Source organism: Podarcis pityusensis (assembly GCF_964106645.2).
Source record: "Podarcis pityusensis genome assembly, chromosome: 7".
Lineage (NCBI taxonomy): Eukaryota > Metazoa > Chordata > Lepidosauria > Squamata > Lacertidae > Podarcis > Podarcis pityusensis.
Window position 1 is genome coordinate 1413104 of NC_138031.1, and position 21558 is coordinate 1434661.

At 49.5% G+C, this 21558-nt stretch overlaps 1 protein-coding gene across 1 annotated transcript; it reads left to right on the forward strand.

The window, feature by feature from the left end:
• The first annotated feature begins 3604 nt into the window (after positions 1 to 3604).
• Positions 3605 to 10440, forward strand: LOC308480910 (fucolectin-like). The gene is made up of 4 exons (XM_081012891.1): positions 3605 to 3698; positions 5965 to 6053; positions 8182 to 8473; positions 10239 to 10440. Exons 2-4 carry the CDS (start codon positions 5966 to 5968, stop codon positions 10393 to 10395), a joined length of 537 nt encoding a protein of 178 aa, XP_080869017.1. The 5' UTR covers positions 3605 to 3698; position 5965; the 3' UTR covers positions 10396 to 10440.
• The last annotated feature ends 11118 nt before the right edge of the window (positions 10441 to 21558 follow it).

Genomic DNA, 21558 nt, shown 5'->3' on the forward strand with positions numbered 1-21558 from the left:
TCTCCTGTTAATTAGAGCTTAATTGAACTAAAGTACAGGTGCATGCTGGAAGAGATGAGATCACAAACTGCAGAACAAAACAAACAGCAAGGACTTTAAGGGCTGAACTTGAGAAAAGACGGTGGGGTGACAGGAGCCTAGGGTTTCTTTATTTAAAGTTTTCTTCTCTAAATTTATGATTCGGCAACCCTCCTCTGGATGTTAGTTCAACTTATATTCGTCCAAGCGAGGATGGAAGAAATTGGATTATAAATATGGAATATAGCACCAAATGGAACTATGTGTGTAAAAAAAGGAAAAAGAGAGGGAAGCTCTATTTTGCAAAAGGTTTACAATGGAAACTTAGAGCTGACTCTTCCCCATCCTTTATTATTTACGGAGTGAACTGAATAATGCTAAGAGGACTTGGAATTTAATTTAATTGAAAGTATAATTGCTCATTTATCTTCAGTTGGAAGAAAGGAGGAAAGGAGTCTGTGAGCTGCCAAGGAACTGATAAGGTTCTTTATTGAGTCATCTGCAGTTCGACAGACCACTCTTCTTCCCAGGCTGAGAGGGAAAATTGTGAAAACAGGTTATTTATTGGGACAGAGTGACTTTTGCTGCTGTTGTTAAAGTTGCAAAACAACGAAGCCTGGGACTGAGCAATGGAAATTTCTGGAACAACAATGGGATAGCAGCTCTGCCCAAGGCATGATGGATATCAGCAACAATCAGGGGAAAGAAAGACATAACATCTTACAAGGACAGGAAGAAATACCATGGACAGAATAATTGCCACACACAGGAAGAACAAGGATATAATAATAATAAAATAAAATTTTATTGATATTCTGCCCTCCCCAGCCAAAGCCGGGCTCAGAGCGGCTAACAACAGTAAAAATAACACCGTTTACATAAAATCACAATCAAGTAATTGAAATACATTCTAAAATCAATTCATTCTAAAATCAATTCAAAATCAAATTGATGGCAACCATTGGGCTAGAGTTCTGTGAGGATTACCCAAGGAGGGGGTCAGGATGTGCCCTGTCCAAAAGCCTGGTGGAACAGCTCCGTCTTGCAGGCCCTCCGGAAAGATGTCAAGTCCCGCAGGGCCCTAGTCTCTTGTGACAGAGCGTTCCACCAAGTCGGGGCCACGGCCGAAAAAGCCCTGGCTCTGAGTTCCTCACTTGCAGTTTTATAAATCATTTAATGTGTCAACATAAATAGAAGTTATAAATATTGCAGTTGTTGAATAAGGGATTATTATTATGACCAGAATGTAGTGGAAATTAATAAGATTTTGGAACGCATAAATAAAGAAATCTATCAAATCTAGTATGTGGGGGCCACTTTATCTAAATTATTTAATTTGTTATTTGAACGATTGGTATTAATAATTGTATTATAAATTGGTATTGTTATAATGAGGCTATTATTGGATTGTAACTGAAAACTAATAAAAATATATATTTTAAAAAACAAGCTAGAAAGGGCCATTATCAGGTATTTTGATTGTCAGGCTGGAAAATAAGTTGGAATAACATGAACTTCATGCAAACTCTGTTTTTGGGGACAACCCGTTTTTGTGACACCTGCGTTACAATTTCTCTGTTACAAGTTCTTGAGATTTAAAAGGGGCTGCACACTTTGCTCTGGGCTCCTCAGCTCCTTGAAAGTGAGGGGCAGGAAGAGACTCTGTTGCAACAGATCCAATAAGATGCCTTGCTTCCTCTTACCTGGCTGTAGCCTCTGTTTGTTTTTCTCTGATGGGTAGCGGACCCTGATTGGGATATGGGCTGTTAAAGCCAACCCCATTATTATTTTTTACAACATTGGGCTGTTTGAAGAAGTGTCCAAATACTCTGTTTCTTTTATTTTGTGTAATAAAGATAGCTTTCTTCAGTTCCTGGTAAGTGCAACATCTTCATGGTTATCAGATGATGGGTAAACACTGTTACAGAATGTGCTGGTCAGCAATTGTACAGTTCAAAGTTGGAGTTAACTCTTGATTAGCAAAAGCAAGACTTGGTTGAATGCCAGGCCCAATGAGCAGAGAGGCAGCTCATTCCCATGAACATCAGTTGCAGAGACTGAAAGTCCCCCCCCCCCGCCGTAGAAGTCCCCTCCTCTCCATTGTACTCGATGGCCCTTGTGGTCTCTTCCAATTCTATGATTCTATGATTCCAGGGCTTTCCCCAAGCAATGAGAGACTTCTCCTGTGTGAAGCCAACATCTCCTCTGCCCTTTTCATCCCTCTTCTAGTTCTGCTTGTCACAGCAGAAGTGTTATGGCCTGGGATTCAGATTCAGATGAACCCGAGGAATCCCAGCCTGCACAGGATTCCCTACCTCCAGAACCAGCTGAGCCAGGGCTGGGGCTTGAGCCTGAAGGGTCCTCACCTGTGCTGGATCCTCAGGTGCAGGCATCAGCTGAGTCTGCTCTGGCTCCTGAGGTGATGGAGGACCCATTGCCGGCAGGTGCTCCACTCTCAGCCCCGTCAGAGGAAGCTGAGGTTGCCTCTGGGTCCGGTAACCCTCCAGCCTCTCCTGAGCTGCAGAGGCTCAGGGCAGAGAGGTGGAGGGAACTAAGTTCCCGCAGGAGGAGTGCTCGCCTCCAGGCCAGGAGGGGCGAGTCACCTGTGGACCGGGGCTGCCCTATGCCTCGGGGCAGATAAAAGCCAGCCAGCCCCAGTCCCAAGTTGTGGGAGCAAAATTGTTGGTTGCCTGTTTCTGCCTGGACCCTGTCCTGCTTTCCTGCCTGAGCTCCTGACCCGCCCCGGCTCCCTGCTTGCAAGCCTGTTCCTGACTTCACCCGGCTCCCTGCCCTGCACCCAGCTTCTGCTACTACGGACTGCCTCCCCATTGCACCTTGACCAAGGACTGGACTTGGATCTTGCCTCTCGGGTAACCCACGGGACCAGCACAAGAAGGGGAAGACACCCATGACTCTTCAGCAGCCTGACTCAACTCTGCCTCTTGGCCTGGTCTGAACTTCTCTCTGCCACAGACTCTTCCTGCTCACCAAACCCTGTTACCGCTTCAGCTTCCCACACCTCCTCCTCTCAGTCTTCTCCCTCTGACCGCTCCTCATTGTCCCATCACCAGTCCCCTGGCTCTGAGCCTTCTTCCCCTGGTGGTTCTCCAGCTGGTTCCCTCCACCATTCCTGTGCATCCAACCAGTCCATGACAAACACGTATTAATACTGGACACACATACAAATTCCAGCAAAAGATCTTGGTCCTCCCAAAGCTGTTGTTGAATACCCGCGAGGGCTGGACATGCATGTGGGCTCAGATGCACACCTTGTAGCAGTTGAGGGCATCAAGATAAACTTCTCACCTGCCCATAAATATGCAACTTCTTCCTTGCTCTTGGCTGTTGGCTATTGTGGATTAAGTAATACAACCCTTAACAAAATGTTATTTCCTCTTGGGAGACAGTCAGCAACCGCATAAGCCCAGTTGGAAGAAGGATACAGAAACCTGATATTGATGGGCTCAATTCTGGTATCAACATCTCTCCGATTGGCTGGGTAATTCTGAGCAAGGCAGCAGCTGCCCCTTCAGAAGAGGATAAAACCAGGACTGCCAAATAGAAGATCCAGGTGGAAGCAAGGAGATCTCTTAAGCCAGTTTTGGGGAAAGAACCTGTGGCTGCTGACCCACCAGGAAGGACAACAGAGACTTCTGCTGACCCCAAGAAAGAGAGCCAAAGTGAGTTGGGGGAACCCATTGGATGTGATGTCTGAAGTCCAGAGCTTGAATGGGCATATCTATGCTGGATGTTCAATCTGGTTTGAAACCAATATAACTTTCAAGGCTTTGAGTCCAGAAAAAAGTATTTTTTGAAGGCAGGCTAGAAGTCTGTTAGGTATTTCTATTCCTCTGGAGAGGGACAGTTCTTATGGTGATTGAGCAAGGTGATTGAGCAAGTGGTTGCTGAACAACTCCAGGCACGCCTGGAAGAAGCGGACCATTTGGATCCCTTCCAGTCAGGATTCAGGCCACATTATGGGACTGAAACTGCCTTGGTCGCACTGGTTGATGATCTCCAGTGGGCTAGGGACAAAGGTGAGAGCTGTTTCCTAGTTCTGCTGGATCTCTCAGCGGCGTTTGATACTATCGACCATAACATCCTTCTGGACCGTCTTGAGGGGCTGGGAGCTGGGGGCACTGTCATACAGTGGTTCCGCTCCTTCCTCCTGGGCCATGTTCAGAAAGTGGTGGTGGGGGATGAGTGTTCAGACCCCTGGGCTCTCACTTGTGGGGTGCCTCAGGGTTCTGTCCTCTCCCCCATGCTTTTCAACATTTACCATACATGCAGCCGCTGGGAGAGATCATCAGGAGGTTTGGGCTGGGTGTTCATCAGTATGCGGATGATACCCAGCTCTACCTCTCTTTTAAATCAGAACCAGTGAAGGCGGTGAAGGTCCTGTGTGAGTGTCTGGAGGCAGTTGGAGGATGGATGGCGGCTAACAGATTGAGGTTGAATCCTGACAATACAGAAGTAATGTTTTGGGGGGACAGGAGACGGGCAGTTGTGGAGGATTCCCTGGTCCTGAATGGGGTAACTGTGCCCCTGAAGGACCAGGTGCGCAGCCTGGGAGTCATTCTGGACTCACAGCTGTCCATGGAGGCACAGGTCAAATCTGTGTCCAGGGCAGCTGTTTACCAGCTCCATCTGGTACGTAGGCTGAGACCCTATCTGCCCACACACTGTCTCGCCAGAGTGGTGCATGCTCTGCTTATCTCCCGCTTGGACTACTGCAATGCGCTCTACGTGGGGCTACCTTTGAAGGTGACTCGGAAACTACAACTATTCCAGAATGCGGCAGCTAGACTGGTGACTGGGAGCGGCCGCCGAGACCATATAACACTGGTCTTGAAAGACCTACATTGGCTCCCAGTACGTTTCCAAGCACAATTCAGAGTGTTGGTGCTGACCTTTAAAGCCCTCAACAGCCTCGGTCCAGTATACCTGAAGGAGCGTCTCCACCCCCATTGTTCTGCCCGGACACTGAGGTCCAGCACCGAGGGCCTTCTGGCGGTTCCCTCACTGTGAGAGGCCAAGTTACAGGGAACCAGGCAGAGGGCCTTCTTGGTAGTGGCGCCCTCCCTGTGGAACGCCCACACCAGATGTCAAAGAGAACAACAACTACCAGAGTTTTAGAAGACATCTGAAGGCAGCCCTATTTAGGGAAGCTTTTAATGTTTGATGTATTACAGTATTTTAATATTTTTTTGGAAGCCGCCCAGAGTGGCTGGGGAGGCCCAGCCAGATGGGCGGGGTATAAATAATAAATTATTATTATTATTATTATTATTATTATTATTATTATTATTGGAGTTAAGCAAGAAGGAACTAGAATAAAGCAATACTTCTTCTTTAGCAATCCCTCGTAGAGGATTAAGATTGTCTTCCATGAAAACATGGTCTTCACAGTGAGTCCGTAAGTGACTGTGGAGGCCAATTCTGGATCCACGTGTCCTTCCACAGTGGGGACACTGATCACAGTGAGGGTTTGCCAAGCGTGCCTTCCTCTTGGCATGTTTCTCCCTTTCGTCCTGAGTTTGTGCTTCTTCAAAGTGTAGTGTAGACATGCCAGACTGTCCGCTGGCAATCCTAATTTACCTGCCTGCCTTGTCTTTAACCTTATTCCCTCTTAGGCCTCTTAGGGCTATCAGCTAACCTTCTTTCTTGGTCCAGCACCCTTGATCTGCCCCCTTAAACAGAGGATTTGTCTCCTTCATCCATGCTACCAAGGAGGACTGACCACAAACACCACTTGCCTTGAAATGCTCCTGGCCATTTGAGGAAGGCTAGGAGTGCCTTTGATTCATCTGAAGGCCTCCTCTTAGAATTCCTAGCCAGCTCTCAGCCCACCTTCTTCCTGTTCCTCATGCAAAAGGGAGGCAGAGACTTCAGCAATGGCTTCAGCAATGGCTCCTCCTCACGGCTGTCTCCATTCCCCGCTTGCAGGATGCGCATCACCTGGACGTGGCCCCTGGCCCTGGCGCTCCTGGCAGCACGTGGGGATGCCTGGTACTGCGTGTATGCATGGCAAAGTGGTAAGAGCTGCTAAGGGAGGGCTTACCTGTGGGTTAGACCCCAACCCAAGTGATACTTCTCTCCACCACCACCAAAGCATTCCTATTCCTCCCCAAACTGGTGACATCTCATCCAGTGGGGAAATCAAATTTATTCATGGAAAAGTTAACCAAAGGTTTACAGCTACAGGTAGGTAGCCGTGTTGGTCTGCCGTAGTTGAAACAAAATAAAAAAATTCCTTCTAGTAGCAACTTAAAAAGGTAAAGGGACCCCTGACTATTAGGTCCAGTCATAGCCGACTCTGGGGTTGTGGCGCTCATCTCGCTTTATTGGCCGAGGGAGCTGGCGTACAGCTTCCGGGTCATGTGGCCAGCATGACTAAGCCGCTTCTGGTGAACCAGAGCAGCGCACGGAAACGCCATTTACCTTCCCGCTGGAGTGGTACCTATTTATCTACTTGCACTGGCGTGCTTTAGACCAGCTAAGTTTGTTCGTGGTAGGAGCTTTCGTGTGCATGCACACTTCTTCAGATACACTGAAGCAGAAGTCACCAGACCCTTATATATAGTGAGAGGGTGGGGAGGGGTATCACTCAGAAGGGTGGTGGGAATGGGTGATTGCCTGATAGGTGTGGTAAACCTGCTGACGACTTCTGTTTCAGTGTATCTGAAGAAGTGTGCATGCACACAAAAGCTCATACCAATAACAAACTTAGGTGGTCTCTAAGGTGCTGCTGGAAGGAATTTTTTTATTTTGTTTTGACAGAGGCTTACAGGGATTTCGTGCCGGGGACTGGCATGATGTTGCTGACCATGAGCCAGGGGAAGAGGGACTGCTGCGTAACTCAGGAGAAGGGGAGGGGGTCAGTGATTTGGTAGGAACTGTTCCCACCAGGAGGCAAGAGTCGGAGGCAGTTGCTGTTGCTGCAATCGCTCCCTAAAGCGCGGACCTGGAAATCCCTACTAAGATGCTCAACTGGCACGCCTAGGTCTCCAGAGCTGCAGCAGCAACCATGTTCTCTTTGATAATAAAGAGTTAACCATCTGTCATGTGCATTCCTTTGGTTGGGAAGGGCCCCATCCAGCAGATTCCTCCCTTTATGTGTTCAGACTGAGGCTCTTCCATCCCCAGGCAGAGGAGTGGATGAAGCACTGAGGTGGCTGCTGTTTCCAAGAGACACCCTGATGGCGCTGTCTCCAGTTCTCAGAACCACCAACCCATTGCACAACTGGGCACCCTCAAAAATGTGTCTGGGGAGAGGGAAGGCCATGACTATTGCCATCCTTTGACATCAATGCCAAGGTTGGAGAGGACCAGTCTCTGAGTATGTTCAGTGTGCTTTCATACTCAGTACCAAGATGGTCCTCGTAGGACTATATTCTGCATTATCCTTCAAGACTGCTTGGGGCGAAGGAGGAGGAACTGGTGCACTTTTACATTTCCGATTTGCCCAATGCGACCTCTATCTTGGTAGAGGTGAAATGAGGAGGAAGGTGCTGGGAGATACTCAAGGATGGCAGAAGATCAACACACTCTTGAAATCTCCAACAACACGTTCAGATGTAATTTTCATTGGGAGTAAATGAGCGTAACCTCTTTGTTGTCACCGCGATTTTGTCCTGCCCTTACACTGCACAATGACAACCCCCGTTTTATCCTCACAAGAGCCCTGCGAGGTGTCAGGCTGCAGGAGAAAGGACCAAACTCAGCCTCCGGCTCTCAGCACCACCAGCTTATTGCAGGACTGGGCTTCCCCCAAAATGCAGGGAGGTGGGAAGAGGGCATGAACATTGACCTCCTTTGATAGCCATTCCAAGGTTGCAGAAGGCCCGTCTCTGAGCTTGTTCAGCTTACTTTTCTACCAAGGTAGTTTAAAGGCCTTTAAACACCGCAGAGCCTCACCTCTTGGTTGGAGGGCCATGAAAAATCGAAATCTGGAAATGCAACTATTTTAATATCAGTGTGGCGATATTCCTCCCTCTTCTGTTGCAGCTTCTTTGAACACTGAAAGTGGGTCTCCTGAAAGGCTTTGCAAAGCTTCCCCCGGTCTCTGTGCTCCCTGTTCTTGTCCAGAGAGGAGCTTCCATGGAGGCTGTATAATTCTCTAACCATTTATTCTCCCTCCATCTCCTTCCCATCATGCTCCAGCTCACAACTTGGCCAAAGGCCGCCCAGCCTTCCAGTCCTCCATCTACCGACATGAGATTTTTACAGGAGGAATCAAAGCTGTGGACGGGAATTGTGATGGGCTCTTCAGCTCGGGCTCCTGCACCCACACGCAGAAGGAAAGGGACCCCTGGTGGTACGTGGACCTGGGCGATGAGTATGCCATCTCGGCCGTGGTGGTGAAAAACCGCCAGGACTGCTGCGGCGACAGACTCCGGGGAGCTGAGATCCGTGTGGGCAACAATATGGCTCACCGTAGCAAGTCCAACGCCCTGTAAGTTCCATTTCCCACACCCTCAATCCCTGTAACAAATGTTAGGTTTCTGTTACGCCACTGTGCAGTGTTTGGAGTCACAAGACTCTGTTTACATTCCAGACTCTTGGAAGTCTCACGGGAGACGGATGTTGATGTTACTGGTTTCCTGTTTCTTTGTTTCAGTTGGTTCTCTGCCTTTCACAGAGAGCAGATGCATATTCTTTTCTGTCCTGCGTAGTTAGAAATAAAACGTAGCGTCGTAGCACATATTTCGACTCCTTCTGCTGTCCGGGTACTCTGCAGAATGGGGGAACGTGCCTGAAGGCTCGGGTCAAAGGCTTCGGTCGTTAATCACCGTCAGAGGAGATTCCAAAGACACAACCGGAGGAGTAGCTCAGTCGTACAGAGATTCCGACAACAAAGACACCCCAGAATACATCCAATATAATTTGATGTATGTCAGGAACTGGTGTCAGGAGTAGGTCAGCAATTTTGTAAAAAAAACCACCATGGTCATTGAAGTTAACCCTCTCTCTCTCTCTCTCATATTTATTTGATTTTACAAATATAATTTTACAGCAAAATCATTTACAAATCCATATAAAGAGATTTATCTGAATCTCATGACATCCCCTGCCCCCTCCATGGGTCTAATGCCTACACTTGCAACTGCACACCAATCCATTATCCACATTTTGTGTCCATCTATTTATCCATAATCTTTGTTACCTTACAAGTAAGATTAAAATCCTGCTAATGTTCCCATTTGCTTACAATGCTCTCTTCAATAAATTATAAATTTCCCCCAATTTTTTTAAAAAAAGTTCTTGTCCTCTTGGTTCCTGAGCGTTCCACTTTTATTCAAAGAACCAAGAAAGCGCAGGCCTGGTGATCTCAGGAACTCTGCCCAGTAGGTCTTGCCCTAAGGAGGCAATTGCGAGGACTGAAGGTCCCTGATTTCCCACAGTCCCCTCCACTCCAGGGTTTTCCCCAAGCAATTGGAGACTGCATCTGTGCACAACCAATCTCTCCTCTGCTCTTTTCATTTCTCTGTGTGTTCTGGGAGACCAAGGGGGTGGGGAGCCGGTTGCAGGAGGAGGGGGAGACACCTGGATTCTCCCACAGCCGGCTTCATCTCTGTCTCCTAGGTCCCTCCTCTCCTGCCTCTGAGTCTGGACTTCTCTCTGCCACAGCCTCTTCCTGCTCACAAAATCCTGTTGCCTCTTCAGTTTCCAGGACCTCCTCCTCCTGCTCCCAGTCTGCTCCCTCTTCTCTCTGTCCCCATGTATCATTGTCCCACCACCAGTCCCCTGACCCGGAGCCTTCTTCCCCTGGGGGTTCCCTTGGGGGTTCTCCAGCTGATATCTCCCACCGCTTCTCTGCATCCAGCCAGTCCATGGCAGATATGTGGACTGATGACGTCTTAAGAGTTCCAATTTGTAGTCAAAATTAGGGAGTAGGAGAAATTGAGGGTTCTGCCTCCTTTTTAAACCATGCTCTTCTGGGCAGAACAGTGACTCTGGTCCCCGTTTGGGGCTGGGAACAGAGACGGAACAAGCAGGTGGTAGTTATTTTGGAATATTTAGTCTAGACTACAATGGCAGGTAGCAGCAACATTCGCGAATGATATGAGATCCACCCAGGAGGCCAGCGTTAGAGGGAGAGCGCATTGTTGTGGTATTATTAGAAACACTGTAAGTTTAGGAGCGCATTTCTCCACAGCCTAGGATGGAGATTCCACATGGATCCCACCCTACAGATGACTTTCTTTCTCTCCCTGCAGCTGTGGGACCATCACAGACACCACTAGATCCATCAGTGTCTTCAACTGTGATTGGCTCAAGGGCCGCTACGTGAGTGTCCAGATCCCTGACCTTGAAGAGTACTTGACCTTGTGTGAGGTGGAGGTCTATGGCACCAAGGCAGAAGACCAGTGCTAGAGGTCCAGACCTTTGAGGGGAGGGCAAAAGTAATGAAACTGATGTTGTCTCTCCAATAAATTTTCATTGAGTGGGCTTCCTTCGTCTCTTCAGTTGACTTATTGGGCCCTGAAAACCCAGAGAGTCTAGGATTTTGCCTGTGCCAGAGAGAAGCGACTGCAGCATTAATCAGTTTCATTCATCCTTGTTCATTGTATGGCTCTTGATCATGATGGCTATGGGATCTCCAGACTCAGAAACAGTCTATCAGATTCTTTTCTTTTTTGTGAAATATTTTTAATGGTTTTTGCAAGAACAAATTTAAAATAATGAAGAGAAAAAACTTTTACCATATCCATATATGAGATTCTCTGAATCTCTCTGCTTCCCCCTATCCCCTGCATGGGTCCTTAAAATAATTTTTCTCAGACTACATATTGTGGGAATGTTCAGGGATGCGGGAGAGGATATATTGTCTGATAATAGCCTTTCCAACTTGTGTTAACAAGTTCACAATTTAGCAGAGTAACATTCCCCCTTTTAAACTTGCAGCAGATGCATTTGCTCAGGCTCGCTGAAGCCTCTATAATAACTGTTCTGGTATTTCCCCCTTATTCCCTCATAAAAGATAAGACACGACACAGTCTTCTATAAAAGTATAAAAAGAGTTTACTCACACATCATTCTGTTCACAATCGGATCCCAAAAGGCAGACTTAGCTTAGAAAAGTAACATACACCTGGAAACTATCTCATAAGGAGACAGTCCCTTTGTCCTCTCTTGGCTGGAAGCATCTTTAGCTAAGCAGATGTTGCTTCTTCGATGCATGTAGTCAGAGAGAGAGAGAGAGAGAGAGAGAGAGAGAGAGAGAGATGGCTGCCCTGCCCTGTGCTTTTGTCGTTACCTGCACAGGTGAGGCCACACCCACCTCTAGTCACATGCAGAGGAAGTCTGTCCCAGGCCAGAAGGAAACAGGAAGTTGACCTGTTGGCTGGACAAACATTCTTGCCCATGTGTAAACATGTTCACTCTAGGAATGTTGTACTTGACTGTTCTTGTGTTTAACATCCCACACATATCATTACGTTCTCCACAGCTTTCATCTCTCTAAATTATCCATGTCTTTCGTTTCTCTACAAGTTATTTTTAAAGTCCAGCTAACGCTTTTATTTGTTTACAATGGTCTCCTCAGTAAGTTATGAATTTCCCCCATTCTTTTTAAAAGTCATTATCTTCTTGATTCCTGAGTCTCCCATTCGGTTTTGCCATTTCAGCATAGTCCAACAGTTTGGCTTGCTATTCTTCCTTGGTCGGTTCTGTTGGTTCTTTCCATCTTTGGGCTAGTAGCATCCTTGCAGCTGTTGCCGCATACATAAACAGTCTTTTCTGGTCTTTTGGGATGTCGGAACCTGTAATTCCTAGTAGAAAAGCTTCTGGTTTTTTAACAAATGTTATTTTAAACATTTTTCCAATTCATTCCCAAAAAGACTTTGTTACTTTACATGACCACCACATATGATAAAAGATAGCCTCTTTTTCTTTACACTTCCAGCAAATATTGGAGCTTGTTCTATACATTTTGAATAGCTTAGTAGGAGTCAGATACCACCGGTACATCATTTTCATATAATTTTCTTTCAGTGTACAACATGCTGTGAATTTCAAATCTGCTCAGTCTATCAGATTCTTAAGGGTAGTTGCTGGGAGATTCCGTTGCCTTCAAGCCCCCCTGAGAGGCTACCAGGAGGCCCCTGGCTGCCCATTACTGGAAGAGGGACACAGGGTGAGATACACGCTTTTGGCCAAGTCCAGCAACGCTCCTCACGCCTTCTCCTGGCTTACAAAGGACATAAAACAAAGGAGGCAGGCAGGCCAGTCTCCAGGACAGGCTGGTGTTGTCTACAAAAATCTGCCCCTTTTCCCCTTATGGGGTATCCAAGAGCCCATATAGAGTCCTTATGTAGGTTCCCTATTGGTAGGAGAAAATAACAGAGGCCAACCAGAGAATATTGAGAAGCAAAGCAGCTAGTAAGCTTGATCTTTATTGATCTGTGGCAACAGGGTCCTCACTCACCACACGCAGGAGAAGGAGGAGGAACCCAGAACAATGGTGCGCAAGGCCTTATATAGACATTTTAAATTCCCTGCCCTGGAGCTCAAGACTGCCCCTCCATACATCATGCATACATCACAGAAGGGGTGTAACTCAAGACCACCACCCCAGATACATCATACCTACCTCACAGAAAAGGCGGTCTACTGCAGAAATCTGAGTGCGTTGTTTATCTCGTCTGACAGGTTACCTGTTTAATGGTCACTTGGTTGGATACCCTGGGGAGCCTGGCCAGTCTTTTGTGATGATAAATACTTAGTTCCTGAGCCAGGTCACAGGCTCACCCTGTTCATACACAGACATACCCTTAAGGTAGGATTTGTGAAGGAAAAGACAATGGGGAGGCTTTTCCATTTTCCTTTGACCTCGCAGAGAAAACATTTGGTCCGTTTGGGAATCAAAAATGGTTTCAGGTCGGTCTTCCTGTGCTGATCTATGTACGTGCTTGGTTGGTACATTTATGAACATTTATTATTTATCTAAGACTTTAAAATTCTCATCACACTGGTCTGACCCTGGGGACATTGATTCCACTGCAAGACAAGGGCCTCACTTTTCCAGGGGTCATTAACTGCCACACTTCACGGCTCAAGGGAGTAGAAATTCACCTCCCAACACCCATTGCATGAAGCCAGGGCAACTCTTTCCCAGTGCCTGCATGTGGAGTCATGAATGTGACACTCGGGTAAAACTGGTGTTATAAGAAAAGTACTGCTCCTTTTCCCTTATGGGGTATCCAAGAGCCCGTAAAGAGTCCTTAAGTGGGTACCATATCGGTAGGAGAAAATAACAGAGGCCAACCAGAGAATATTGAGAAGCAAAGCAGCTAGTAAGCCTGATCTTTATTAAAACTGTTGCAACAGGGTCCTCACTCACCACACGCAGGAGGGAGGAGAACCCAGAACAATGGTGCACAAGCTCTTATATGGACTTTTGAAATTGCCCACCCTGTAGCCCAAGACCACCCCCCAAAATCATCATACATACTGTTATGTACTGAGTTGAATAGGATCCAAACTGTAGCAGTCTGATTGGTCCTAGAACAATAGGATCCAAAAGGCAGCAGTCTGATTGGTCCTAGAACAATAGGATTCAGAATGCAGCAGTCTGATTGGTCCTAGAACAATGCAGCAGTATGATTGGTTGGCAGGAACCACCCAATCCTGCTCCAGATAGAAGTGAATCCACAACCTGATTGGCTTACAGTAGAATTCCAGAATTAGCCAATCATGTGCAGCCCATTGTGTAAATAATGTATATAAAGCAGATACTGTGAGGGGACATTTATTCATTCCTCCTCACCACTATGAGCTGAATAAAGAGCATGAAATCACTTTGCGACTCTGAGTATATTTCACTGGCAACGAGGATGGGATCCCGCTGAGCTGACTGCCACACACAGCACCGCAGCACCGCCAACTGCCGCACCGCTGCCTCGCACCGTGTATCCAGGCTTCAGCTCCGGGGCACAAGGAACTCAGAATGGCAGCCAACAGCAGCTTCTCGCCATTCAACCCAGCATCTGGAGACTGGGAAGCGTACGCCTCCCGTTTCACCTTCCTCCTAGAAGCCAAAGGGGTCACCGACGAAGAAGACGCCAAGAAGAGGGCGATATTCTTCAGCGTCTGCGGAGAGGAGACGTTTGAAATCGCCCGGGCTCTCCTTGCGCCTGAAGACGTCGCTACTGTTCCATACAAAACAATAATGGAACAGCTGAAGGGGCACTTTTCGCCGCAGCCCTCAGTGGTGGCTCGTCGAAATGCCTTCTACGCAAAGCGGCAAGCCCCTGGGGAAACCATAACTGGGTTTGTGACCTCTCTCCGCCAAGCCGCCCGGTTCTGCAACTTCTCAGAGCTGGAGAACATGCTTCGTGACCGCCTCGTCGGTGGCCTGAAGGATGAGAAGCTGCAACGACGCCTCTACGCTAAGAAGGACCTAACGTTCCAGGTCGCTCTGGAGGAGGCCCTGGCAACAGAAGCTGCCGAGAGGTCAAGAGGCACGGCCGAGCCTGCCATCCCAACCGAGGGTCCACCATGAAGACCTCACCGACGACTCAGGATCCGACAGGGAGGAGGTGCACCGAGTACAGCAGCGCACTCAAGCAGCGCACAGACCACAGCTGCCTCGACGAGAAGGAGGGAACTGCGCAAGCTGCGGGGAGAGTCACGAGAGGAGGACCTGCCGTTTCCGCAACGCAGAGTGCAGGCAGTGCAGAAAATCGGGACACATCGCCCGGGTGTGTCGGGCTCGGCCCACCCGACACCAGGCATCAGATGACCAATCCAAGAGCCCCAGGTCCCGGGGCCCAACGCACCAAGGCAACTCGACGGAGCTCACGGACTTCCAGGTATACCAGTTGCCCCACCCCAACGTAGAGAAAATTTATGTAGAGGTACAGATAGAGGGGGCCCCATGCCGCATGGAGCTTGACACGGGTTCAACTCTATCCATAATCTCGGCAAGGACCTTAAGGAAACTGTGTCCCACTGGGGGTCCCAAACTCAGGCCGGCCCCATTCACCCTCCGGGACTTCCAGAAACGTAAGGTCCCCACAATGGGGGTGGGGACCTTCAGGGTGCAATACCGAGGGCGGACGCGGCAACTGGACTTGCTTGTGGTCAAGGGCCCCTACATTAGCTTACTGGGATTGGCATGGTTTGGACCACTGGGGCTAGCTGTCACCGGGGTGAACCACACTAGCTTACAAGTGGACGTGGACGCCATATGCAAGGAATTTCCAGGGGTTTTCGATGGGAAATTGGGACAGTATACGGGCCCCCCCATTGCGCTACAGCTTGACCCCGCAGTACGACCGGTCAGGCTCAAGGCCCGCCGGGTCCCGTTCGCCTTGAAACCCTGTATAGACGAGGAATTGGACCGACTCGTAGAGCAAGGAGTGCTGGAGCCGGTGCCTAATGCTCCCTGGGAAACCCCAATCGTCACACCCGTCAAGCCTAATGGTTCGGTCCGCATCTGCGCAGACTACAAATGTACCATAAACAAGGCCCTCACGGCCCACGCATACCCAGTGCCAGTGGTCAGCCATGTCCTTGCCACCCTGGCTGGGTCGAAAATTTTTGGCAAGCTGGACTTGGCCCAAGCATATCAACAGCTGCCAGTAGATGAGGCCACAGCAGAGGCACAGACGATTGTGACGCACAGAGGAGCGTTCAGGGTAAAGCGGCTGCAATTCGGTGTCAGCGTGGCACCAGGCATATTCCAGAATATAATGGACTCTCTCCTTAAAGGGATTCCTGGCGTCACCCCCTTCTTCGATGATGTGTTGATTGCCGGCCCCACACCAGAGGAGTTTGAGGACCGCCTCCGCACCGTTCTGCACCGTTTCCAGACGGCGGGTCTCAAGGTGAAGCGGGAAAAATGTCTACTAGGAGTGCCTCAGGTGGACTTTCTGGGATTTATGGTGGACGCAGAAGGGGTCCACCCGACTGGGGACAAGGTACGGGCCATTTGTGATGCCCCAGCGCCCAAGAGCAAGACTGAACTTCAGGCCTTCTTGGGACTATTGAACTTTTACCATTCCTTCCTTCCCCACAAGGCGGCGGTAGCGGAGCCCCTACACAGACTCCTGGACAAGCGGGCCCCTTGGGTGTGGGGCCAGCGCCAGGAGGCCGCATTCCAGGCAGTCAAGGACTTGCTTGTCTCAAACTCGGTCTTGGCACACTTCGACGAGAGGCTGCCGGTGGTGCTAGCATGCGACGCCTCACCCTATGGCATTGGAGCTGTCCTGGGGCACCAACTCCCGGATGGAAGAGAGGTACCGGTGGCGTACTTTTCCCAGACACTCAACACAACCGAGCGGAACTACTCGCAAATCGACAAGGAGGGTCTGGCAATCGTAAAGGGAGTAAAAAAATTCCATGATTTCTTGTACGGGCGGCCCTTCACCGTGGTGACTGACCACAAGCCGTTGCTTGGCTTGTTTGCCCCCGAAAAGCAGACCCCCCAAGTGCTGTCTCCTCGCGTCCTCAGGTGGTCAATTTTCCTTGCCAGCTACCAGTATGCACTGATTCACCGACCTGGGAAGGCGATGGGCCATGCGGACGCCCTCAGCAGGCTACCACTACCGGAAACAGGCCCTGACCCAGCACCTGCACAAGAGGTTATGAGCCTGGAGCTGCTTCCTGACCGCCCCATTCAGGCACAAGAAGTTGCACACCATTCCAAGAAAGATAGGGTCATCTCCCGGGTCCTGGACTGGGTGTGGAGGGGATGGCCCAGCAGCAGCCCCGGGCCAGAATTCGCCGGCTACACAACCCGCAAACATGAACTGTCGGCCCACAAGGGGTGCCTGTTATGGGGAAGCAGAGTCGTTGTTCCCCAGCCCCTCTGCAAAAGGGTCCTCACAGCCCTACACGAGACACATCCAGGAGTAGTAAGAATGAAGGCCCTTGCCAGGAGTTATGTGTGGTGGCCGGGGATCGATGGAGAGATAGAGGCCTGGGTCAAACACTGCCAGGCCTGCCAAGAATCCCGCCCAGACCCCCCAAGGGCCCCAGTCCAGTCCTGGGAGTCCGCCCGAGCACCATGGTCACGCCTGCATGTGGATTTCGCTGGCCCCTTTCAGGGGAAAACATTCTTCATAGTGGTGGACTCCTACACCAAATGGCTGGAAGTCGCACTGGTACCGTCCACTTCCACGTCCGCAGCCATCCGGGTACTACGCAGGCTGTTTGCAACCCACGGGCTCCCTGACACTCTCGTCTCAGACAACGGGACTGCATTTACGTCAGGAGAATTCCAAACCTTCACAGCGCAGAACGCCATCCGCCACATCCGTTCGGCGCCGTTCCACCCTGCCACCAATGGCCAAGCAGAACGCATGGTGCGGACCACCAAGGACACCCTTCGCCGCATGACGCAATGGGACTGGGAGTACCGCCTTGCCACATTCCTTCTAGCACAGCACAGCACCCCCAGCTCAACGACTGGCCGGAGCCCCGCTGAACTACTAATGGGTCGGCGCCTTGCAATCAGATTGGACCGCCTTCACCCCGATAGAGCTCAGGATGAGGTAGTGGTGGGGGAAGGCAGGAACCCCCGGACCTTCGAGGCCCAGGACCCAGTGTACGCAAAGAATTTTGGGGCAGGCCCAGCATGGGTACCCGCCACAATCACCAGGGTCACTGGCCCCGTGTCGTACGAGGTGCTAACGGATGTTGCGACTCTGAGTATATTTCACATACATCACAGAAGGAGGTGGTCTACAGCAGAAACCCTGTCTGCCAGGATACCTGACAATGGTCACTGATTGCTTTACCTGGGCAGCCTGGCCATTCTTTTGTGATAGCAAATACTTCAATTCCTGAAACCAGGTCACAGGCTCACCCTCTTCATACACAAAGACGCCCTTAAGACAGGTAAGCAGAAGACAATGGAGAGGCTTCCCCATTTCCTTCCTTCTTTGCAGAGAAATATTTGGGGTCAATTTAGGAGAGTCAATATGGCTTTGGGATGGCTCTCCTGTACTATTTTGGACATGTGGTTTATATACTTACATATGTGTTTGCCTTGTAAATTTATGAACATATGACTGACATATATGAGACCCTAGAATTCATTTAACAAATCTGGTGTGTGGGGAGCTCTGGCCTGCCACTTGGATGAGGAGGATGTTGTCTGGATGCTGCACAACGAGACACCAGCCGCTTCAAATCTGCAGTGGACAAGCTCTCTGTTAACTCTGTCCAAAGGTGCCCAGAAGGCAATGTGACATGGCTGCTGTGTCCACACTAGGGCATAAATACCCACTCCTGTGGGTCACGGCTTCCGCTGGGCACTTTTGACTCCATGGCTCCCAAATCCACCTCCCTCTTTCCTGTCCCAACTGGTGGGCAGTGCCAGGTGGGAGCTCCTCACACACTTTGCGGCCCCCTCTCTGCCCTGTGCCCCACGGCGCCAGCCAGGATGAGGTGTGAGTGGCAGGATTTGTCCCAGGAGGACGTGTCGGGTTCCCAGTGGGGTGGGCGTGAAGACACCCTGAGCAGCTGGGCCAAACATCTCCCCCACCTGAGCATGGGGGGGGGGGCTATCAGTGTTTTTAATAACCAACAGACAAAGAAATAAGTCACTGCTGAGATGCAGCCCCAGTTGTGATGCTCAAAGTGGTTATGGTGACGAGTCCACAGCTGCTCCCATTGGCTGGGGGCTGTCTATGATGTCACAAAGGCACCTGTCAGTTGCCTGGCTATAAAGGTGGCCCTCTCCCTCTTCCCAGCACAGACCTCGGTGGGCAGCAGCTGCGGCACTCAGCTCTGGGGGGTCTCCTTCCTCAGGGAGGCAAAATGGCAGGAGGAAGGAGGCACTCATCCTGCAATGGGATGCTGAGGAACTGGCAGAAGGCAAGTTCGCTTGCTGGGTGGGATCGCAGCTTGAAGGCAGCTAATTTCCACAGTCAGAAGCCGGCAGGTGTTGGTGGCTGGTGGAGTTTGCAGTCAGAAGCCAGCGGGTGCCGTAAGGTGCTGCAGATGTCAGCTGGCTGAAGGTCACCTTTGGAAGTCAGTTGACAGAAGCCGTGTGGATATTCATGACTTGAAGCTGGGTGTGTGTGTGTGTGTGTGTGTGTGTGTGTGTGTGTGAATGCGTCCACAGACATTCTTCACGGGATGGCAGATGGCGTGTGGCTGTGAGTGCAAATGGGAGGTTTCGAATGGAGTGTGTCTGCGTGTGTGAATGGGAGGTTTCGAATGGAGTGTGTCTGCGTGTGTGAATGGGAGCATTCGGACGTGGTCCAGGTAAGTAGTGTTGTGGGAAATACGTGCTCAGAGGGTGGCAGGTGCCATCCTCTGGGCGCAGGGTGAATGGAACCAGTGGATATTCATGGGCAGAAACCAGCAGAAGTTGACCAGGACGTCCGGGGTGAAGTTGCCAGGCAGCAGCCAGTGGAGGGTCTGGCTGAGGCTGCTGGACAGAGGCCATCCCACTCAACGTGTTGTTTGCCTTTCAGGAAGCCGGTGAGGTTTTCCCCGAGACCGATCGTGAAAGTAATGAAGAGAACAGCAGGACTGAAGCAAGGCAGTTTATTTTCATCATCATCATCATCATCATCATTTATTTATATCCCGCCCTCCCCAGCCGTAGCCGGGCTCAGAGTGGCTAACAATAAAAGTAATGCAACATTCTAAAATCAGTTCATTTTAAAATCAGTTCAGGATCAAATTAATGGCAACCATTGGGCTAGAGTTCAGTGAGGATTACAGAAGGAGGGGGTCAGACTGTGCCTTGGCCAAAGGCCTGGTGGAACAGCTCTGTCTTGCAGGCCCTGCGGAAAGACGTCAAATCCCGCAGGGCCCTAGTCACTTGTGACAGTGTTCCACCAGATCGGGGCACAACTGAAAAAGCCCTGGCTCTGGTTGAGGCCAGCCTAACCTCCCTGTGACCCGGGACCTCCAAGATGTTTTTGTCTGAAGACCGTAAGGTCCTCCGTGGGACATACCAGGAGAGGTGGTCCTGTAGGGACGAGGGTCCTAGGCCGTATAGGGCTTTAAAGGTCAAAACCAGTACCTTAAACCTGATCCTGTACTCCACCGGGAGCCGGTGCAGCTGGTATATCACCGGGTGAATGTGATCCTGCAGTGAGGACCCCGTAAGGCATCTTGCCGCAGCATTCTGCACCCGCTGGAGTTTCTGGGTCAGCTTCAAGGGCAGCCCTGCATAGAGTGAGTTACAATAATCCAGTCTGGAGGTGACCGTTGGTGGCTCACAGTGGCTAGGTCATGCCTTTTTTTAAAAAAAAGTAAAACTGTGTCTGACTGATTTCATATAAAACAAATGCAATGCTAAGTTTCTAAATGCATACATGTTTAGTGTTCTTTCTTGCCCCCTTCCATGAGGGGTTGTGCAGCTGTTTCTGTAGTTGCCAATGGCTACGATGATGTCAAAGTGTAATGGCTACGATGATGTCAAAGTGTAATGGCTACGATGATGTCAAAGTGTAATGGCTACGATGATGTCAAAACTTCTGTGATGTCACAAACAGACATGGATTGCTGAGAGGAAAAGCAGGAGGGCGTAGGGGTAGAAAGATGGTGAGAAAGGATAGAGAACTATGGTAGATGGCTTTAAAAGAAGACTGGACAAATTCATGGATTCAGTGGGTGCCAGAAGGTGCTGCAGATGTCAGCTTTTTGAAGGTCTCCTTTGGAAGTCAGTTGACAGAAGTGGTGTGGAGATTCATGGCTTGAAGCTGGTGTGTTTGTGTGTGTTTATGAATGGAGAGCGGCTGGTGAGTGAATGCGTCCACAGACATTCTTCATGGGATGGCAGATGGCGTGTGTCTGCGTGTGCAAAGGGGAGCGTTCGGACGTGGTCTAGGAGAGCAGTGCTTATGTCTGGGAAATGCATGTTCCATATGTTAAGTCTGCAAGCTGCACATATTCTGTCAACTTAACATATAGAAGAAGAGAACAAGAAGAACATACATTGAAAGAAGACTAGAAAAGGCTGATTGAATATATGGTAAATAACTATGTACACATTTCTCGTTGAGACTATGCCTGACCTGACACATGTTGACCAGCTGATAATTGTGGTTTGATACTGAGCCACTGTCCCCTCCTGCTACTTCCCTTTCCCTGCCCGCAGCTTCCCCCTTACATTTCTGGCTCTCCTAGGACACCCCCAGGATGACCTTCCTCTTCTGCAGGGGAGAAACGAGGCTTTCTTTCACCCCGGTCAAAGACTCAGTTTGGCACCCCCTCTCACACACATTATAGTAGTAGTAGGAGTAGTTGAAGATGAAGAAGAAAATGTGATGATGATCAGGCGCATACCAGAGAGTAAGCCCTATTGAACTCAGTGAGACTTAATTCTTCTCAGTAGTAAAGGCTTGCACTTTAAGGCTCTAAAGAATAGAATAGAATAGAATAGAATAGAATAGAATAGAATAGAATAGAATAGAATAGAATAGAATAGAATAGAATAGAATAGAATAATAAATACTCCACAAGTTTCCTTGAAAAATTACTGGCTGCTGAACCATGAAAAGCTCTCAGACCCAGGGAAATTAATTGGTACACAATGCAATCAAAATATGGCTCAAGCAAAAGTGTGGT

Bases quoted from the DNA above. Each gene is read 5' to 3' on its own strand.
- LOC308480910 (XM_081012891.1), top strand. From the start codon at position 5,966: ATGCGCATCACCTGGACGTGGCCCCTGGCCCTGGCGCTCCTGGCAGCA. The intron at 6,054-8,181 runs GTAAGAGCTGCT...ATCATGCTCCAG, and splicing joins CGTGTATGCATGGCAAAGTG to CTCACAACTTGGCCAAAGGC. The intron at 8,474-10,238 runs GTAAGTTCCATT...CTCTCCCTGCAG, and splicing joins CGTAGCAAGTCCAACGCCCT to CTGTGGGACCATCACAGACA.